Below are 15,053 nucleotides of genomic sequence, written 5' to 3'. Positions count from 1 at the left end.
TCATTCCAGGCAGCACTGAGGGGAAGCAGAACCAGGGGATGGCCCTTGGGGCCTTCCTTCGCAGGAACACCACTCACCACAGAGTTCCAGGCGATCAGTGGGTCATGTGAGTCAAGGGCAAGTGAGTGAATGATACTGATATGCTTCAGGTAGGGAGAAGCCATGGTGGGCAGCATTGGAAGGAGGGGAAAGAGGGGGCGAGGAGGGGGTGGAGATAATATTTGTCTACTTATTCATCTGATGACTATTTACCTACTGTGTGGCAGCTTTTCCAGTCCTTAGTCTGAGGAAAAACCCTATGTGCTGAGCACTGGGTTCTATTAGTTTTATGAGTATTACCCCATTTAATCCTCACTACAGACCCAGGAAGTAGATGCTCGTGTTATTCCCATTTTACAAGTGAGCAGATGCAGGGAGAGAAAGGCAAAATAACTCACCCAGGGACCTCTGCTGGGCAACTAGAAATTGTGTGTGATTTGTGGTCTACTTGGGGAGCCAGAGCCTGTTGGGGGGTTCTGGGAGGGCATGGTCGGCTATGGGACAGACCATTCAACGATGTTGTTTGAGGAGCCTTGTCAGGTCTTAACCATACCAAAGCATTGTATTGCATGCCTCCACCCGCCCTGGGACTAGGACCAGGTCACACACTGCACAAGATTTCAGTGGAAACAACGAATAGACCCCTGCACACCCATGTGCGTCAATGGAGGACTATGGATGCCGTGTGCCCCCACTCCTCCCTCCCAACAGCTGCTTTCCAGGCATCTTCCAGCTGGGGAAATGGCCACTGCCCTCAGCCCACAGCAGACTTAGCCTACCCTTGAATGCTGCTGAAAAAAAAGAAAGGACTAAATGTGTCCCCTGTTCTATTCCTAGTGCAGATTCTTAAGGATGAGGACACAGCATCCTGGGCCACTGTCACTAATACAAATTTGCCTCTAAGGGACTCTATGAAAGATAATTTCCCTGAAATTTGGCGAGTTGAATTAAGCTAGGAGTGTGCCTGGAATTTGTGGTGGCCACCTACCCTAGAGGGCCTCAAGGAAAACCATGGTTCAGGACAATCCTGACAGATTCTAGAGTCTAGAACAGAACACCTGTTCTACCAGGGATGGACTTGAACATGGCAAGGCCAACCACCAAGTTCATGGCCTGTGTACAACAAAGATTACGTTACATCCTGAGAGCTAAGCCTGGAAGCTCTTCCATCCGTTTGTCCATCCATCCAACCATCCATCCCTCCATCTGCTCAACACATGTTAGAGAATCAATCCCTGTGTCAGATACTGGGGCTGCCCTCAAGGAGCTTTTATCAAGTTCAGGGTACAGCCTGGTAGGGGAGACAGATCACTGTAAAAACCTACCACTATACTGCAAAGGACAAGAGCAAAAATAGTAAAGAGGAGAGAAGACCCAAATTTCCCTGGTGGGTCAGAGAGGGCTTTCTAGAGGAAGTGAAAAATCTCTGGGGCTATCACTTCACCTCATCCGGTGGATAAAGGGAGGACTTTCCAGATACAGTGGACAGAATGTGCAGAGGCAGGAGCCATGAGTGGCAGAGGCAGGGCAGGGACTGCAGAGACAGGCTGGAGCCGAAGCACGATGGCACTGGAGCCATAGCCAAAGGAACAAACTGTGAGACCTAGGACTTGAATTTGGAGGCGGTGAAAAGTGACAACAAGGTTCCTCGCAGAAGAGTGAGTTTATTCAACTTATGGAGGGTTGACCCCAGACCAGTGCTGCCGAAGTGTGGTCTGTGAGCTGTTAGCAGTTCATGACCATGTAAGTACAGGAATTGAGAGTAAGCATTTAGAACACCTACAGCACTTTGATAGTCACTTTACTTTTTAAATTTTGAGCTGACATTTTGCATGCCTGTTTATTCTACCTTTTTTTTTGTTTGTTTTTTTGAGACAGAGTCTCGCTCTGTCGCCCAGGCTGGAGTGCAGTGGCGCTATCTCTGCTCACTGCAAGCTCCGCCTCCCGGGTTCAACCATTCTCCTGCCTCAGCCTCCCGAGTATCTGGGACTACAGGCGCCCGCCACCATGCCCAGCTAATTCTTTGTATTTTTAGTAGAGACGGGGTTTCACCGTGTTAGCCAGGATGGTCTCGATCTCCTGACCTCATGATCCGCCCGCCTTGGCCTCCCAAAGTGCTGGGATGACAGGCGTGAGCCACCGCGCCCGGCCTTCTTCTGTGCTTCTAATAGTTGCACTTTATCACGTTTTACAAATGTGTGGTTCTGCTATGGATTAGAGAGAAGAGATTTTGCCACAGATAAAATCTGTGTTGAGAAGCCCAGCACTGCCACTCAACAAATGCTGGTGCATTCAGATGGTGAAACATTCTGCAGCTATTAAAGGAGTTAAAACTGCCTCCACTTACCTGGATGCCCATCTGTAACACCCTTTTAGGTTAAAAGGAAAAGAAAAACTTGCTTAGAACTGAATATGAGTGGTTGCAATTTTGTAGCGATGATGTATGTACATATACATTTTCATATATTTGTATAAACATAAAAGTTTTGAAGGATATTCATCAAACTGCTAAAAGGGTTGCTTCAGAGTAACAGACTTGGAGAAGGCAGATTAATTTTCTCTTAATGGACCTCTGTATTATATCATTTGTAAAAATAAGCATGTGTTACCTTTATGATAAAAAAGTAAAAACCTAAAAAAGAAAATTTTGATGTGTGTTAAAATTTTGGATTTCTAGGCTCCACCTTTTTGAATGAGTCTCTCCAAGAGTGGGGCCCTCACATGTATAGTGAGAAAAAGCTCCCCGATTACAGGATGTTACCAGGCCCCACTAGGTGTAGGAACGCTGCATGGTGCCCACCTGAGCCTCAGCGGCTCCTCCCCATCATGGGCATGATGAGATCTCCCTGTGGGGTGTTGTGAAGACGACGGGACAGGCTGCAGTAGGCACTGAATAAATGTGAGTCCCTTCCCTTGATGACCCTAAGGCTATGGGATCATCATCACTCCCACCCTGAAGCCACACCTGATTACTGCAGCCAGCACTCGGCCTGCCCCTTTTCTGAATGCTTTTTGATTTTAGCTTACATTTTTAGCATTTAAATGTTTCATTTAATTTGAGAAAGAGTCTTGCTCTGTCACCCAGGCTGGAGTGCAGTTGTGCGATCTCGGTTCACTGCAGTCTTCACCTCCCGGGTTCAAGCGATTCTCCTGCCTCAGCCTCCCAAGTAGCTGGGATTACAGGTGCCCGCCACCACATGTGGCTAATTTTGTACTTTTAGTAGAGATGGGATTTTGCCATGTTGGCCAGGCTGGTCTCGAATTCCTGACCTCAAGTGATCCACCTGCCCTCCACCACAGCTGGCTTCATTCAATATGTATTTTGTATCTCTGCAGTCAAGACTTCAAAGGTGTCTATCACATACTTTCAGATCTACTGATCATCTTCTGAAAACCAACATCAGGGATCACAAAATGGATTTAACCAGTTGGGCTCCCCGGTTCTTCCAGACTCGACCCCTCCAACAGTGTCTCCAGTGACTTCCTGGCATCACCAAACAGGTCCTTCACTTTACCACCTCTGAGCCTTTGCTTGAGTGTTTTCTTTTACCTGGAATATCCTTTCCAATTCTGTACACTGAGTCAAACCTTCTGTCTTCTTTTTGAACTAACATTTATGAGCTCCTATCATGAGCCATGCGTTATGCAAGGGACCTTACAAACACTATCGGTCTATGTAACAATCCTGCCAAGTATGCTTTATTTTGTGCATGGGGAAACTGAGGCTCAAGAGAAGTGACCTGCCCCAGGTTTCAGTACCAGCACACTAGTTGAGCTGGGATTTGAACCCAGGTTTGTCTTTAGCCCTGGATTCAGCTTCCTTGCAGACCCCAGCACCTCACATACAGCCCTGCACTGACCAGCAGTTGGAGGGAACCCACCCTTGTGGCTTAAAAGCTGTGGTGCCACAGGTCATTCCACTCGGTCACACCCTGAAGACTGTGGAATTGCGTTTACCACAGCAGCTCCTGCGTACAGGATTGTCACCTCAGGGCACATCACTCCTCCTAGAGTTGCAGATTATAAACTCGTTCTCTTTCCCTGTCCTCAGGCCCCTGCTGAAGTAGCCCAAATGCCAGGGATATTTCTGCCCGCTCCACTCTGACCCTAGTTGCTCAATGTGCCTACCAGGCCTTGCGAGGGATGCTGTGCCAGTGTGAGGAGGAAGGTAGTCTCCAGCTTTCACCCCATAGAAGCTGTCTGCCTCAGTTTCCCTAACCTGGAACACCGCTATGACTCCTGAATTGAAAAACATTTACAGCATCTAGGCTAAAATTAGCAGAATACCTGGGCTCCAAGCCAGGGAGATTTGGGGTGATGGGAAGGTGCAAGAGCACAGCCAGACAGAACCAAAAGCAATAATATCCTGTTTGTTCCTACACTACCCTCCCCACTAAAAAACAAGGACAGCTGCATCAAGCCCTTTTGTTAAGTGGCCACAAGCTGCACATTTCTTGGTCCCAGGCAGGCATACCGGGAGTTCAGATTCCGGTCTAATGGTCTTCTCTGGTTCTGTGACATCCTGGAATGTGAAAGGGAGGCCTTGGGTTCTGTCACTGCCTCCGGCCTGAGCCCCCTGCTCTTCCTGGGCATCCCGGGTGGACCATGTCTGCCTTTCTGCTGACTCAGACTTATTTCTGGTCCAGCCATTCAGTGTCCCTGTGTCTGAACTCCTCAGCCAGAGGGCAGGTGGAAGGCCAGGAGGAGGACCACATGTCATCTTTCCATCCAGAGAGCTGCCCCAAAACAGAGGACGTCCTTGGGCTTGGACCAGCTCCACAGAACACACTGAACGAATTCTCACGATGCCAGGCTCCTAGGCCAGCAGAAAATGCCTCTCCCCTCCCAGTTCTAAGACAGCAACGGGTTTACGTTACCTCACAACCACTGGGTAAACAGCCAACCTTAATGGGCACTCTTGGCATCACTGTTCTACTCAGCAAATAGTCCTAGGCAGGAGATATTTAGAATCCTACTCTGTAAAACAGGCCTTTCCTAGGCCTCCTGTGATGAAGGCATGGGACTGTTACCAGACTTGTCTCTCAAGAGGCAAATTGTTTTCAAGAAACAGGAAGCTAGGAGCCATCTAGTCCTTTTAAGTGCTGTGAAGAAGTGGGCTGCCTTCTTCCCCGCCCAAGGGAGGGAGTCTCTGAGACTTCCCAGGCAGGGTTGGTGTGACCTCTAGCAGTCACCTTCAGCATGGGTTGCTGCTGGATTCCTGGCTCTGTGGGCAGGAGCTCCGAGAATGCTTGACACAGGCTTTACGGGGCTTCCTTTGGGAAAACAAATGGAGCCTGCTCTAGGCTATGGCAGAGATGGAGGCCCAGGGCCTCTGAGCTAGGGGCAAAGTCAGTCCCCCTCCTGTGTCCGAAACCCCAGGACTCCTCATTCTGTATAGCACTCCCCCAACCCATGGTTTCCTTAGGAAAACTGACCTGGCTATGGGCCACTTCCTTATGAGGTGATTTGGTCATGAGGCTGGCAGAGTCCGTGGGGTGGATGTGGCACTCCTGTGCTTTGCTGGGACAGTGCCTTAAACCCACAGGCATGATTAACTCCAAAGTCTGGGGTCTTTGGAGAAGGTGCCTATCAATGCAGAGGAAGTGAGGTGCTCACACCGCCAAACAAGGCCCAGAGCCTCCTGGAAGAGCCTGTCAGGAAGCCTCAGGCCACATGCTGTGGCCGTGCTCACCTCCCTGAGAGGACAGACAGAACAGACCAAGGACACGAATTCAGAACAGAGAAAATGTGAGAGCCGTAGACAGGAAAAGCAGCCGTTCTGGAAACAGCGCACTGGTGTACCTAGTGTAAACTTGTCCTGAGGGCACTAACTGCCCCTCACTTGACTCGGCTGACACTGTGAGGGGTCACGAGCCTGGCAACACTTTCTGAAAGGTCTAATGGGCAGCACTGAGGAGACCTAAAGGTTTTGCTCTGTTTGTCAAATGTCACTCTTCCTCACATTCGGAGGAGAGCATTTGAAGGCAGACCACTTGAGGGACAAGAACAGGACTGATTTTAACCCCAGGACTACCAAGCAAGCAAGCTAGCAAAGAATGGGCCTCTGCCCAGGTGCAACACATGGGGCCAATTCCACAGGTTTTTGTTGTTTTTTTAAATTAACCTGCAGTGGGAAAGGTAAGGATGGCAGGGAGGGGAAGATAGTTACTTGGCTCATTATCAATGTATTAATGTTAGTGATGGCAAAACTGAATCTCTAGCAGTACTATTTGCCAGTTTAAACTGGGCCTGGCTATTGGGCTTATATGTAAATAGCTTCTCAAAATTTTAATTTTCTAGTTAGTTCATCCCAAGTCACTGATTTACACGTCTTTTGAGACTGAGACTGCTGGGGAAAAACATTCCCAGAAATCAGTGGATTAGACTCTAAATTACAAGGGAAAGGCATTTGAAGTTTAAAGTTGTCCCAAACTTAGCGTCAAAATACAGCCTTTAGATTTTTTTCTTTTTTTCCAAATCAAGAAAAATTCCTGATTCACTACCAAAAAGAGACCCTGCAGGCAGCGTGCTGATTTGTTCTGCTCCTGGTGCTGAGCTGCTCCCACCTGTGTGCAGGGGGGAGGGGGCGCTTCGGCCAAGGGCGGGCGCTCTGCTGGCTTTAGCGAGTCACCATTGCCTCCTCGCAGTCAGCGTCCTGACGGGGTCCCGGTCCACAGCCCTGCATCCACTCCTCCAAGGCCCTTCACACTGGCTCTAGCCATGACCCCTCTTTGGAGGAATAAAGCAGAGTTTCACGGACTCACCGACCTTGAAGCCAGAGTCTCCCACGTCCTGCCGAGCGCACACAGCCAGGAAGTGTATGTGTAGGGCGAGCTGGCCGGGCCGGCCAGGAAAAGCCTCCCTGGCGGGGCGGGGCCAGAGGACCTCGCCAATCCCAGCGCAGACCTCCGGGCGCACCGGCCCCCACAGCTGTACCTTTGAAGGCAGGCCCCTGGGCGCTTGGCTCTTTATAGCACCTGCCCTTTCTCTGAAACGTAAAAGGAGGAGCCAATCTTGCTCTCCAGGCCTGGTCCTGAAGGCTCCTCTGCCAGGGCTCTGGATCTCAGAATGGAAGGCCCAGCGGGTGAAATTGCGTATCTGTTGGGGGATTTGTTTCCCTCTTCTCTCAGGTGTACCAGCCTTGGGGCCCTGGTAAGCTCTGGAGGATGAACCCCTCAAACCAAGGTCGGAGAGGAGGATATCTCAAGCTGCCTGGCTCCAGCAGCTGACCGGGCCCTGAGCCAGGGGCTGGAGGGACCTCTTTCCAGCGTCTTTGGGGCCTAGATCCAGGGACAATTACAGTCACGTTTCTGTTCAAGATCAGGCCATCTGCAGTAGACGGCTAAATCATCTCGCTTTCTGTCCACACCAGCTTAACCCACGGCAGGCAGGCCATAGCTTAAAAATAGTCCTACTTGGGATATCCACCGCACGCCGGGAAGGTTGCCTGTAAATAGCAATGACCCAGCAGGATTTTGGACAGCAGCCCTGCCATTTCAAGGGAGCCTGCCTAGGCATCTGGTGACCGTCACGTACTCGCCTTCTGAGGCCACGTGGACATGACCAACTGGTTCCTGTCTCTTACTTCTCAGAGCCTAGCTCATGCTCAAAGGACTTGATGGAGCAGGGGGTGGAGCCCCAGGAATAACCTTCTACCCAGTGTGCTTTCTCCTTCCGAGTGTCCGTTTCTTTTAAACACGACCCATGTTTAAAAATATCATCGAATTTACCTTTGCATGGGGTACTGATTGGGAGAGCACATGAGGGGGCCTTTTGGCAGGGCGGAAAGGTTCCTGATTGGGGTGGTTCTATAAAGATTGGAACCAATCAAATTAATTTTGTAATCCTTTAAGGAGTCAAAACCCACCAGCTTGCATATTCCGTCATCAGGGCAGTCTCGGTTTATTCCTTCTCAAAATAGCTCTTTTCCACACACACTTGTTTCAAGTCAGTTCAGGCACCAAGTGAAATAAATCCAGTGACCCTGAAATAGCCCAGCTTCCAGATCCAGAAAATTACAAGGCTTTTAAAGAGCATAGAATTGTAGATTTAAAGGATGGCAGTTACAGCAAAAACCTCCTTTTCCTCCCCAGTTGCCTAATCAGCATTTAGGGCCCCCTCCACTCACCCTACCTCAACACCTTATATTTTACAGAGTAAATGTATATGTTGGTAAGGTCAGAAGAAAAGTTGGGTCATTGTTGAGAAAAGAGAGTACCACTCTTCTTTTGGGGGCTGGTCCTCTTCAAGCATATTATAAAGGTGGTGTGATGGGGACGAAATCTCTGTAAGGGACTCACAGTAGAAATTCTGGCTTTCTGGAAATCTTTCAAATGCCATCTCTGTCACATGCCATCTGTTCCCTTCTTATCGTTGCCAACTCCCTTTGAAGCTCTGGGGCTCTAGCCACACCAGGCTGCCCCGTGGTTGGCTTCTGCCACAGGGGCAGGAACAGAATTGAAGTGTGCGACTGCCATATCATTTGCTTTAAAGGAAAATGTCCTGGACTTATTCTCTTTTCTGTTCCTGAGTCCAGCAGGAGTGTGGCTAGAGCAGGCCCCAAATTTGACCTCGTAGGCAAGGACGATGCCTTGTGAGATGGGCAAATGATAGGATGAAAGGAACCTGGGTTCCTATGTCCCACCAGCCTGGATTGCTCACTTCAGAATTGGGCAGGAGGAACCCCTTTCCTTAGTCTATTCTTGTGTCCAGCAACTGTAACTTAATTCCATCAGCTCTAAATGTTACCACAACTTCATAGAAGTTAAAGTATTTTCATATATAGTAATCCATATAACCACTGCAGTAATTTTAGGGGTAGATAGGAGTCTTATTTCAGAAGCCCCTCCTAGGTGGGCTTCTCCTGTCTCCACTGCCCATTCAGGAGCGTTGAGCTGCCATGCAGTGGACTCAGCTGTTCTGGGTAGTAGTGAGTTCTCTGTGCCTGGAGGTAATCAAATATGGGCTGGGGATGTCACAGGAAGAATCTAAGCACTGGAAAGAAAGTGTGATTAGTTGATCCTTCATATCGTTTCAAAGCTTTCCCCAAATTCTTTGAATTTTAGGGCCTCTTCTAAATTGTTTTTCTCCCTGAACTTTAGAAGTAAAATAATATATCTGAAGGAATTCACTGCTATGAAGAAGATGTAAAATAAAAATAAAGCCCCTAGGCCCCCAGGCAAAACAAAACAGACTCATTGTGGTAAAAGAGACCCCAGAAAACATTAAAAACCAGGATTCTACAGCTTTGGCAAGGCAAGAGGTCAGTCACACCCAACGTTCCCCCACCTCGATAACTGCCTCAAGACTTTCTTTTCTACAATTAAACTAAAACCAGTTCCTGAAAACTGTGTCTGGAAGATTTCTTCCTCAACTTCAACAGACAACCTGACGTGGCGAACCCCCCTTCCCTCAACGCAGTTTCCCCATGACAAGTGTTGAGCCTTACAAAGCACTCCGTCCTCATAACTGACGGCAGACCGCAGCCGGTTCTGGCCGGTTTACAGAGACTGCACACCAAGTGTCTTTGTGCCCTGTGTTTCATCTTTTGAGGTATACAGTCCAATTTTACTACATTTTAATGTTAGTCTCCATCCCACAGTGAACATGGGTTGTATGTAACATGTATGATTACTGACTATGCATGCATTAGGGCCTCATCAATATTCATAAGATTATCCTATAACCTACTAAATGTATATGTATGGCTCATCTCGTTGGACATAAATCTCAACCTCTCCCTTTTGTCTCTGAAGTGCTTGCTTTTGGCTTTGGCCAGAGGCTCCAGCCTGCAGACTGTAACCCTTTATAAGAAATAAAGTTCTATTTTTTTCTAAATGTACACATTTCATGGTTTTGACAATGTAGAAAAATAGGGAAAAGAGTTAAATGAAGAAACCAATGAGATTTCTGAATATTCAAGAAAGGTGAAGTTTAATTTGCATATAGGCATAACCTACACCTCACCTGGCAAGTGTTAGGCCACAGCACAAACCCCTCTGTCCAATCACAAATGTCCACAAATTTGCAAAGTAACTGGACACGAACGATATGCTTCTCAAACTCACACACATATTCGTCCATCGCACACACACTCAAATGATAAATACATTGAAATCCTCTACAAAAGAGAGCTGAGCATAGTAATCAGATTACCTCACATGCGGACAGCACTTTGCACTTTACAGTCTAATCCATTTGGTCCTCACAATAGCCCTGTGAGGTAAGCAGCACAGGGATTACTATTCACACCATTTTGCAGATGAGGAAACTGAGGCTCAGGGATATATAAACACCAGCCTAAGGTTTTCCAGCTGGAGACTGGGCCTAGGACTCAGGGCTGGGATGCCTAGGTCAGCTCTCTTTCATAACTGGTTTTCTAGTGAAAAATGAAATGAGCTGTGTAAAAACCAACATCCTTAAGTATAATAGAACTATTATGTTCCTTGAGCAGATCGGACCAAGTACAATCAATCCTAATGTTAATGTCATGCTGCATGATGAATAATTCTCTGAATCGTTCATGTGTTTATTCCTACAACAAAATGACTGTTTTCCATTTTGGCTCTGCCTCGTCTTCATTTTAAGTCACCAATGGCCGATGAGAAATGGCACACTGATTAGATTTCATTAAGTCTTCTTACCAGAATTACATGGTGGCATCTGTAATAGAGCCATTATTTAAACTTACAGTCTGATTTCTTACTGAAATGAAAATGATTCTTATTTATTGATTCCCTCTGGCTCTGGACATTAGCCTGGCTCTACCCTTCAGCCATAAATAGGATGTTCTCTTTTATGCCATTTCAATAGTTGTAAAAATAATACATTTTGCAATTGTATTTTTAAAAACCTTTATACTTTCAAGTGAAGAGATTTTTTTTCAAGGGGATAAAATCAAACTTTGAAAAAAAAAAAAGCTAAGTAAAATCTCTTGCTTTTAAATAAAAGTTAATTTTATTGGGAATAATCCCTGTATTGCATTACTCTTTTTAGTTAAGAATTTTAAAGCTGCCCAATCACTGCTGGCCCAAAAGCCTCGTCGTATACAATAACATGAGAGAAAGGGTGCTGATCCATCATTACTCACTCCACATGGGACCATAATGGATTTTTCTCTTCCAAGTGATTCAGTTTCTCTGAGTTTCATTTGTTTATAAGTAGTACTTTAAGACGTACTGCAATTTAACAAACAGTAATAGGACTTGGTGTGAGAGCCACTTGAAAATATTGCTACGGCCGTTTAAAATTCCCTCTTTAAATTCCTTCAGAAAAACACTAAGGAAAAGTGACAACGTTTTACTTCATGCCTGAATCTGTCAAATAATATATTGGATTAGGTAAGAGATTTGTCCCTGTAGCAAAACTAGATGTCTCAGTTAATAACCAGAGGCATCCCCTAAAAGCTCCAAGATAATTCCGTTGACAGTACAAAATGTGGGCATTCATTCGAAAGCCTGAAATTGGATTTTACTTCTGATTTTCTAGGTTAATTTTACAGTATACATGTTCGCTACTTGGCTGTTAGAGGTTGACCTCCCATCTCCTCTTATTTATGGACTAGAGGCAGATGCAGCTGGGAATGCCAGCTTTTTGTGTAGGCAGAAGAGAACGGGCACTTTAACAACACTGCAAATTGCTCTTGGGGATTTTTAATTTGACCAAATTGAAGGTGTTTTAAATGTGCATTCCTCTCCCAGCTGGCACACGAATACTGCAGGTCATCAACAGACACTCCCTCAGAGGCGGAGCTCTCTCTCTCTCTTGCTCTCTTGCAGCTCCAGGAAGGCTGCAGACTCCAGAAAGTGGTGTAATTCTCAAACAAAAATGTGAAGGGCTAGCGAGTGGTGCACCCCTGCAGTCCCAGCTGCTTGAGAGGCTGAGGCAGGAAGGTTGCTTGCGTCCAGGAGTTCGAGGCCAGCCTGGGCAACATAGTGAGACCCTGTTTTTCAAACAAACATAAAACCCCCTAAAAGTCAGCATAGCAATCGGCAGTGCCTAATATGACCACTGCGGGGCAGTTCCAACATCTTGCAGGAAATAGGTGCAAAAGCTTTGTCACTAACTGAAAAGCTGTGATCCAAAAGGGAAGGAGCATTTGGAAACTCCTGTCTTATTTTTCGTTAATAAGAATGGCTGCAGCGTCTCTGGAACATTTGGGTCAAAGAAATGAGTCCAGACTTCCACAAAAAGCACACGCAGAACCATCCTTTCCCTCTGAAGGACTCTAGCAACTTCACGGCAGATAGAATGCACCAACTTTTCCACATGTTGTTTGGCCTGAAACTAGTTTGTGTGTGGTCTTCTCACAGATTTGTCCCGGTTTTAGTTCACCTTTCAGGACTATGCTTTTGAGCCAAGAAAGCTAACCTTTACTTTTCTTCTGCAAGACCTCGAGGTGTTTGGTGCAACTGATACGTATTATTTCAAACCCTCAGCTTCTGAACACTGAGAAATAAATCACAAGTTATGCGTTGTTAGGATCCAAACAGCCCATGCTTCTCATCATGCATCAAGATGCGTCAACCTCTTATTTGAAACTAAAGAGAACAAACAAGCAACTTTAAAAAAGAAAAAGCATCCGTAAGGAACCCTCCTTGGGTTGAGTGCTACACTGTTGGCTAATGTGAATTATTGAAAATATTTTTGGAATGGTCTTCAAATATTGTATTGTATTTTACTTCGTTGATATTTCACTATATAGTTACATACAGAGATGGCGCTTACCATGCAGAAAAAGTACATTCTCTACCTCTATGGTACATTATCAATGCTGGCTCTTCCACTGGGTCTTAAGAGCCAGCAGGTGGAATTTATTAGTCAGCTGTTAGCTCTAGCAACATAATTAAAGTGCAAGGAAAGAGGGAAAACAGCCAGACAGATCAATTTTTCATTGTCAGCATCAATAAGTTTCATGCCGCTAAGAGAAAATGTCAGGTGCAACAGGTTCAGGGAAATAGAACTATATTTTTTCTCTTCCTTCTTTTAAAGCAGCAGTCTCCCTGAGAAGAGAAGAGGGAGGTAAACAATGAGATAGCCCTATTTCTTCAACAAGTGACAATCTTGGGAAAAGTAAGGTCACTTCCCCAGCCTCGGGTAGCAGGACTAACCCCTGCATTTGGTTTTGTAATATAAGAGCTGTTCGGTGGTTGGGCCCATTTCCCATGCACTTATAATACTCTCAGAGATCTCTCAACATCATTTTGTAAAGAAAGAGATCTACGAACAGCATATGGAAGTGTGGGATTTGAAAAGAAAATTTCACTAAACTTTTTAAAAAAAATACAGCCAATGTTCATAGTAAGCCTAAAAAAGATCTGTGTAAATGAGAATAGATTCCTGCAGTACTATGAGCGGGGAAAGAAAACAAGCAAAGCAAGGTGTAGAGATGATTTTTAGGTATAGATTTTCACTCAGCACTGAAACCCATGATTCCCCACAGCACTTGGTGGCCTTCTGTCTGTTCCACAGTTTTGTCGGTGAGATGGACGTGCACCTTCTTGCAAACTGCAGCTGCCTCTCCAAGAGGGTTGGCAGCTTAGGACCAACAGTCTCAAGGAAAAGCTCCCCAGCCACCTCAGCCAGCCACTGTCTGCAATCCTTTGGGGCACAGTCTACTGCCTTTAATTAAGGAAATGTTACATACAAATCCATTTGTGTTTCATTCTTTCTTTCCTATCCTGTTGCCTAAAGATTGGAAAGCCAGTTTCAGAAGGTGCCATTCCTCACATAGAAATATTTAGAATGCACTGAAAACCATGCACATGCTGTAGACTGAAATTGCTTATGTGTTGGTCCATCTCTGTAGAGGAAGTGTCAGCTTTTCTGTGAAGCTTATACCAAAAGGAAATGTAATGGAACCAGTCAAATCCTAGAAGATTGGTAGGTGTGCCCAGGCCAGTAAAGTGCCAGAGAAACATCACAGGTCTTTTTCATGGATCCTTGTCCCTGAGTTCTAACAGAACACGGACAGAGTTTAAAATTTACCAGTTTACCTGCTTTGTTAAAATGGCAACTACCATCTCCCATCTAACATTCCCTTACGTAAAACGTGCCACCAGCTTTCTAAATAGCCATCTTTCACCTTCCCACCCAAGTTTGAAGCATGTCTTTGACCCAAACAGCTGGGTTTCTCTCTGAATGGAGACAGAATTCCAGTCTGGTTCTATCTTCTTTGGTGGAGAAAGGAGACTGGCTTCGTGCTGTACCATGTGAGGCAAGGCATACACAATTCTGTCTGTCCTGCTTTCCATGAACGTCCCGTGGACTCAGGGGCAAGGCCAGATCTTCAAGCAGGGAGTCGAGGTTCAATTTTTAGTGACAGCTCATATAGCGTATCTTCATCTATGATAAGGTCTTTGTCAAGCAAGTACTGTGTGACCTGAAACAAAAGGGGAAGTCCCAGCTTTTACCTCTTTCAGATACCACTGCATACATTTTCTGAGGGAATCTAACACAATTCAACATTTTCTCTTAAACACCTAAAAATCTTATTTGACCAAAAAAATCAAAAATATGTTTCTATTGTTAAAAAAAAAAAGGCAAACATCTCTAGTCCTCTCTCAACCCCCAATCTCAGGTACCTCCCTCAATAGGAACTACTGCTACTAATTGGTTTGTGTTCTCCCAGTTGTTTTTCTATGCCTTTATAGAGATTACATGTACTTACAGATATCATTTCCCCCCCTAAAATTGGCATCGTGGCGCACATTTTATTCTGCTTTCATCTCTTAATGATAGGTCGGAGAGAGCTCCCTATGACAGTAGACAGAGCTCTAACTGCTATACAGTATTAATAGTGCAATATATTGGAGCTTATTTAATAATCTCATATTGATGGATGTTGAGTTGCTGTCAATACTTCACTGTTACACAAAGTTTCGGTGAATTCCTTGTTAGCATGCTTCCTGGTGTGCATGCGTGAATACTCTGCTAGGCTAGGGTAGACATCAGAAGTGAAAGGAAAGAAAGGAATTGACACTAGAAATGAAAATGTTGGGGCATAGGGGATTTCC

General features: G+C 45.8%; 2 protein-coding genes across 4 annotated transcripts in view; both read right to left on the bottom strand.

The window, feature by feature from the left end:
• Nucleotides 1-6,897, bottom strand: part of CKMT2 (creatine kinase, mitochondrial 2 (sarcomeric)) — a 34,042-nt gene extending 27,145 nt beyond the window's left edge. Inside the window, exon 1 of one of the 2 annotated variants that reach the window (XM_011934345.1) lies at nucleotides 6,808-6,897. The gene's annotated coding sequence lies outside the window, so the exon portion shown is untranslated. Of the gene's footprint in view, nucleotides 1-6,803 lie in introns of both variants that reach the window. The other variant, XM_011934346.1, reaches the window with a different exon arrangement.
• Nucleotides 6,898-9,949: 3,052 nt separating this feature from the next.
• Nucleotides 9,950-15,053, bottom strand: part of RASGRF2 (Ras protein-specific guanine nucleotide-releasing factor 2) — a 280,870-nt gene continuing 275,766 nt past the window's right edge. Inside the window, exon 27 of one of the 2 annotated variants that reach the window (XM_011934344.1) lies at nucleotides 9,950-14,419. In XM_011934344.1, the coding sequence (XP_011789734.1) occupies nucleotides 14,327-14,419 (93 nt within the window). In that variant the 3' untranslated portion in view covers nucleotides 9,950-14,326. The remainder of the gene's footprint in view (nucleotides 14,420-15,053) is intronic. The other variant, XR_001000901.1, reaches the window with a different exon arrangement.

This window comes from Colobus angolensis, unplaced genomic scaffold (assembly GCF_000951035.1).
Source record: "Colobus angolensis palliatus isolate OR3802 unplaced genomic scaffold, Cang.pa_1.0 Scaffold134, whole genome shotgun sequence".
In the NCBI taxonomy this organism is placed as follows: Eukaryota; Metazoa; Chordata; class Mammalia; order Primates; family Cercopithecidae; genus Colobus; species Colobus angolensis.
The sequence above is the reverse complement of the archived record's forward strand: the minus strand, read 5'-3'. Positions and strand labels throughout refer to the sequence as shown.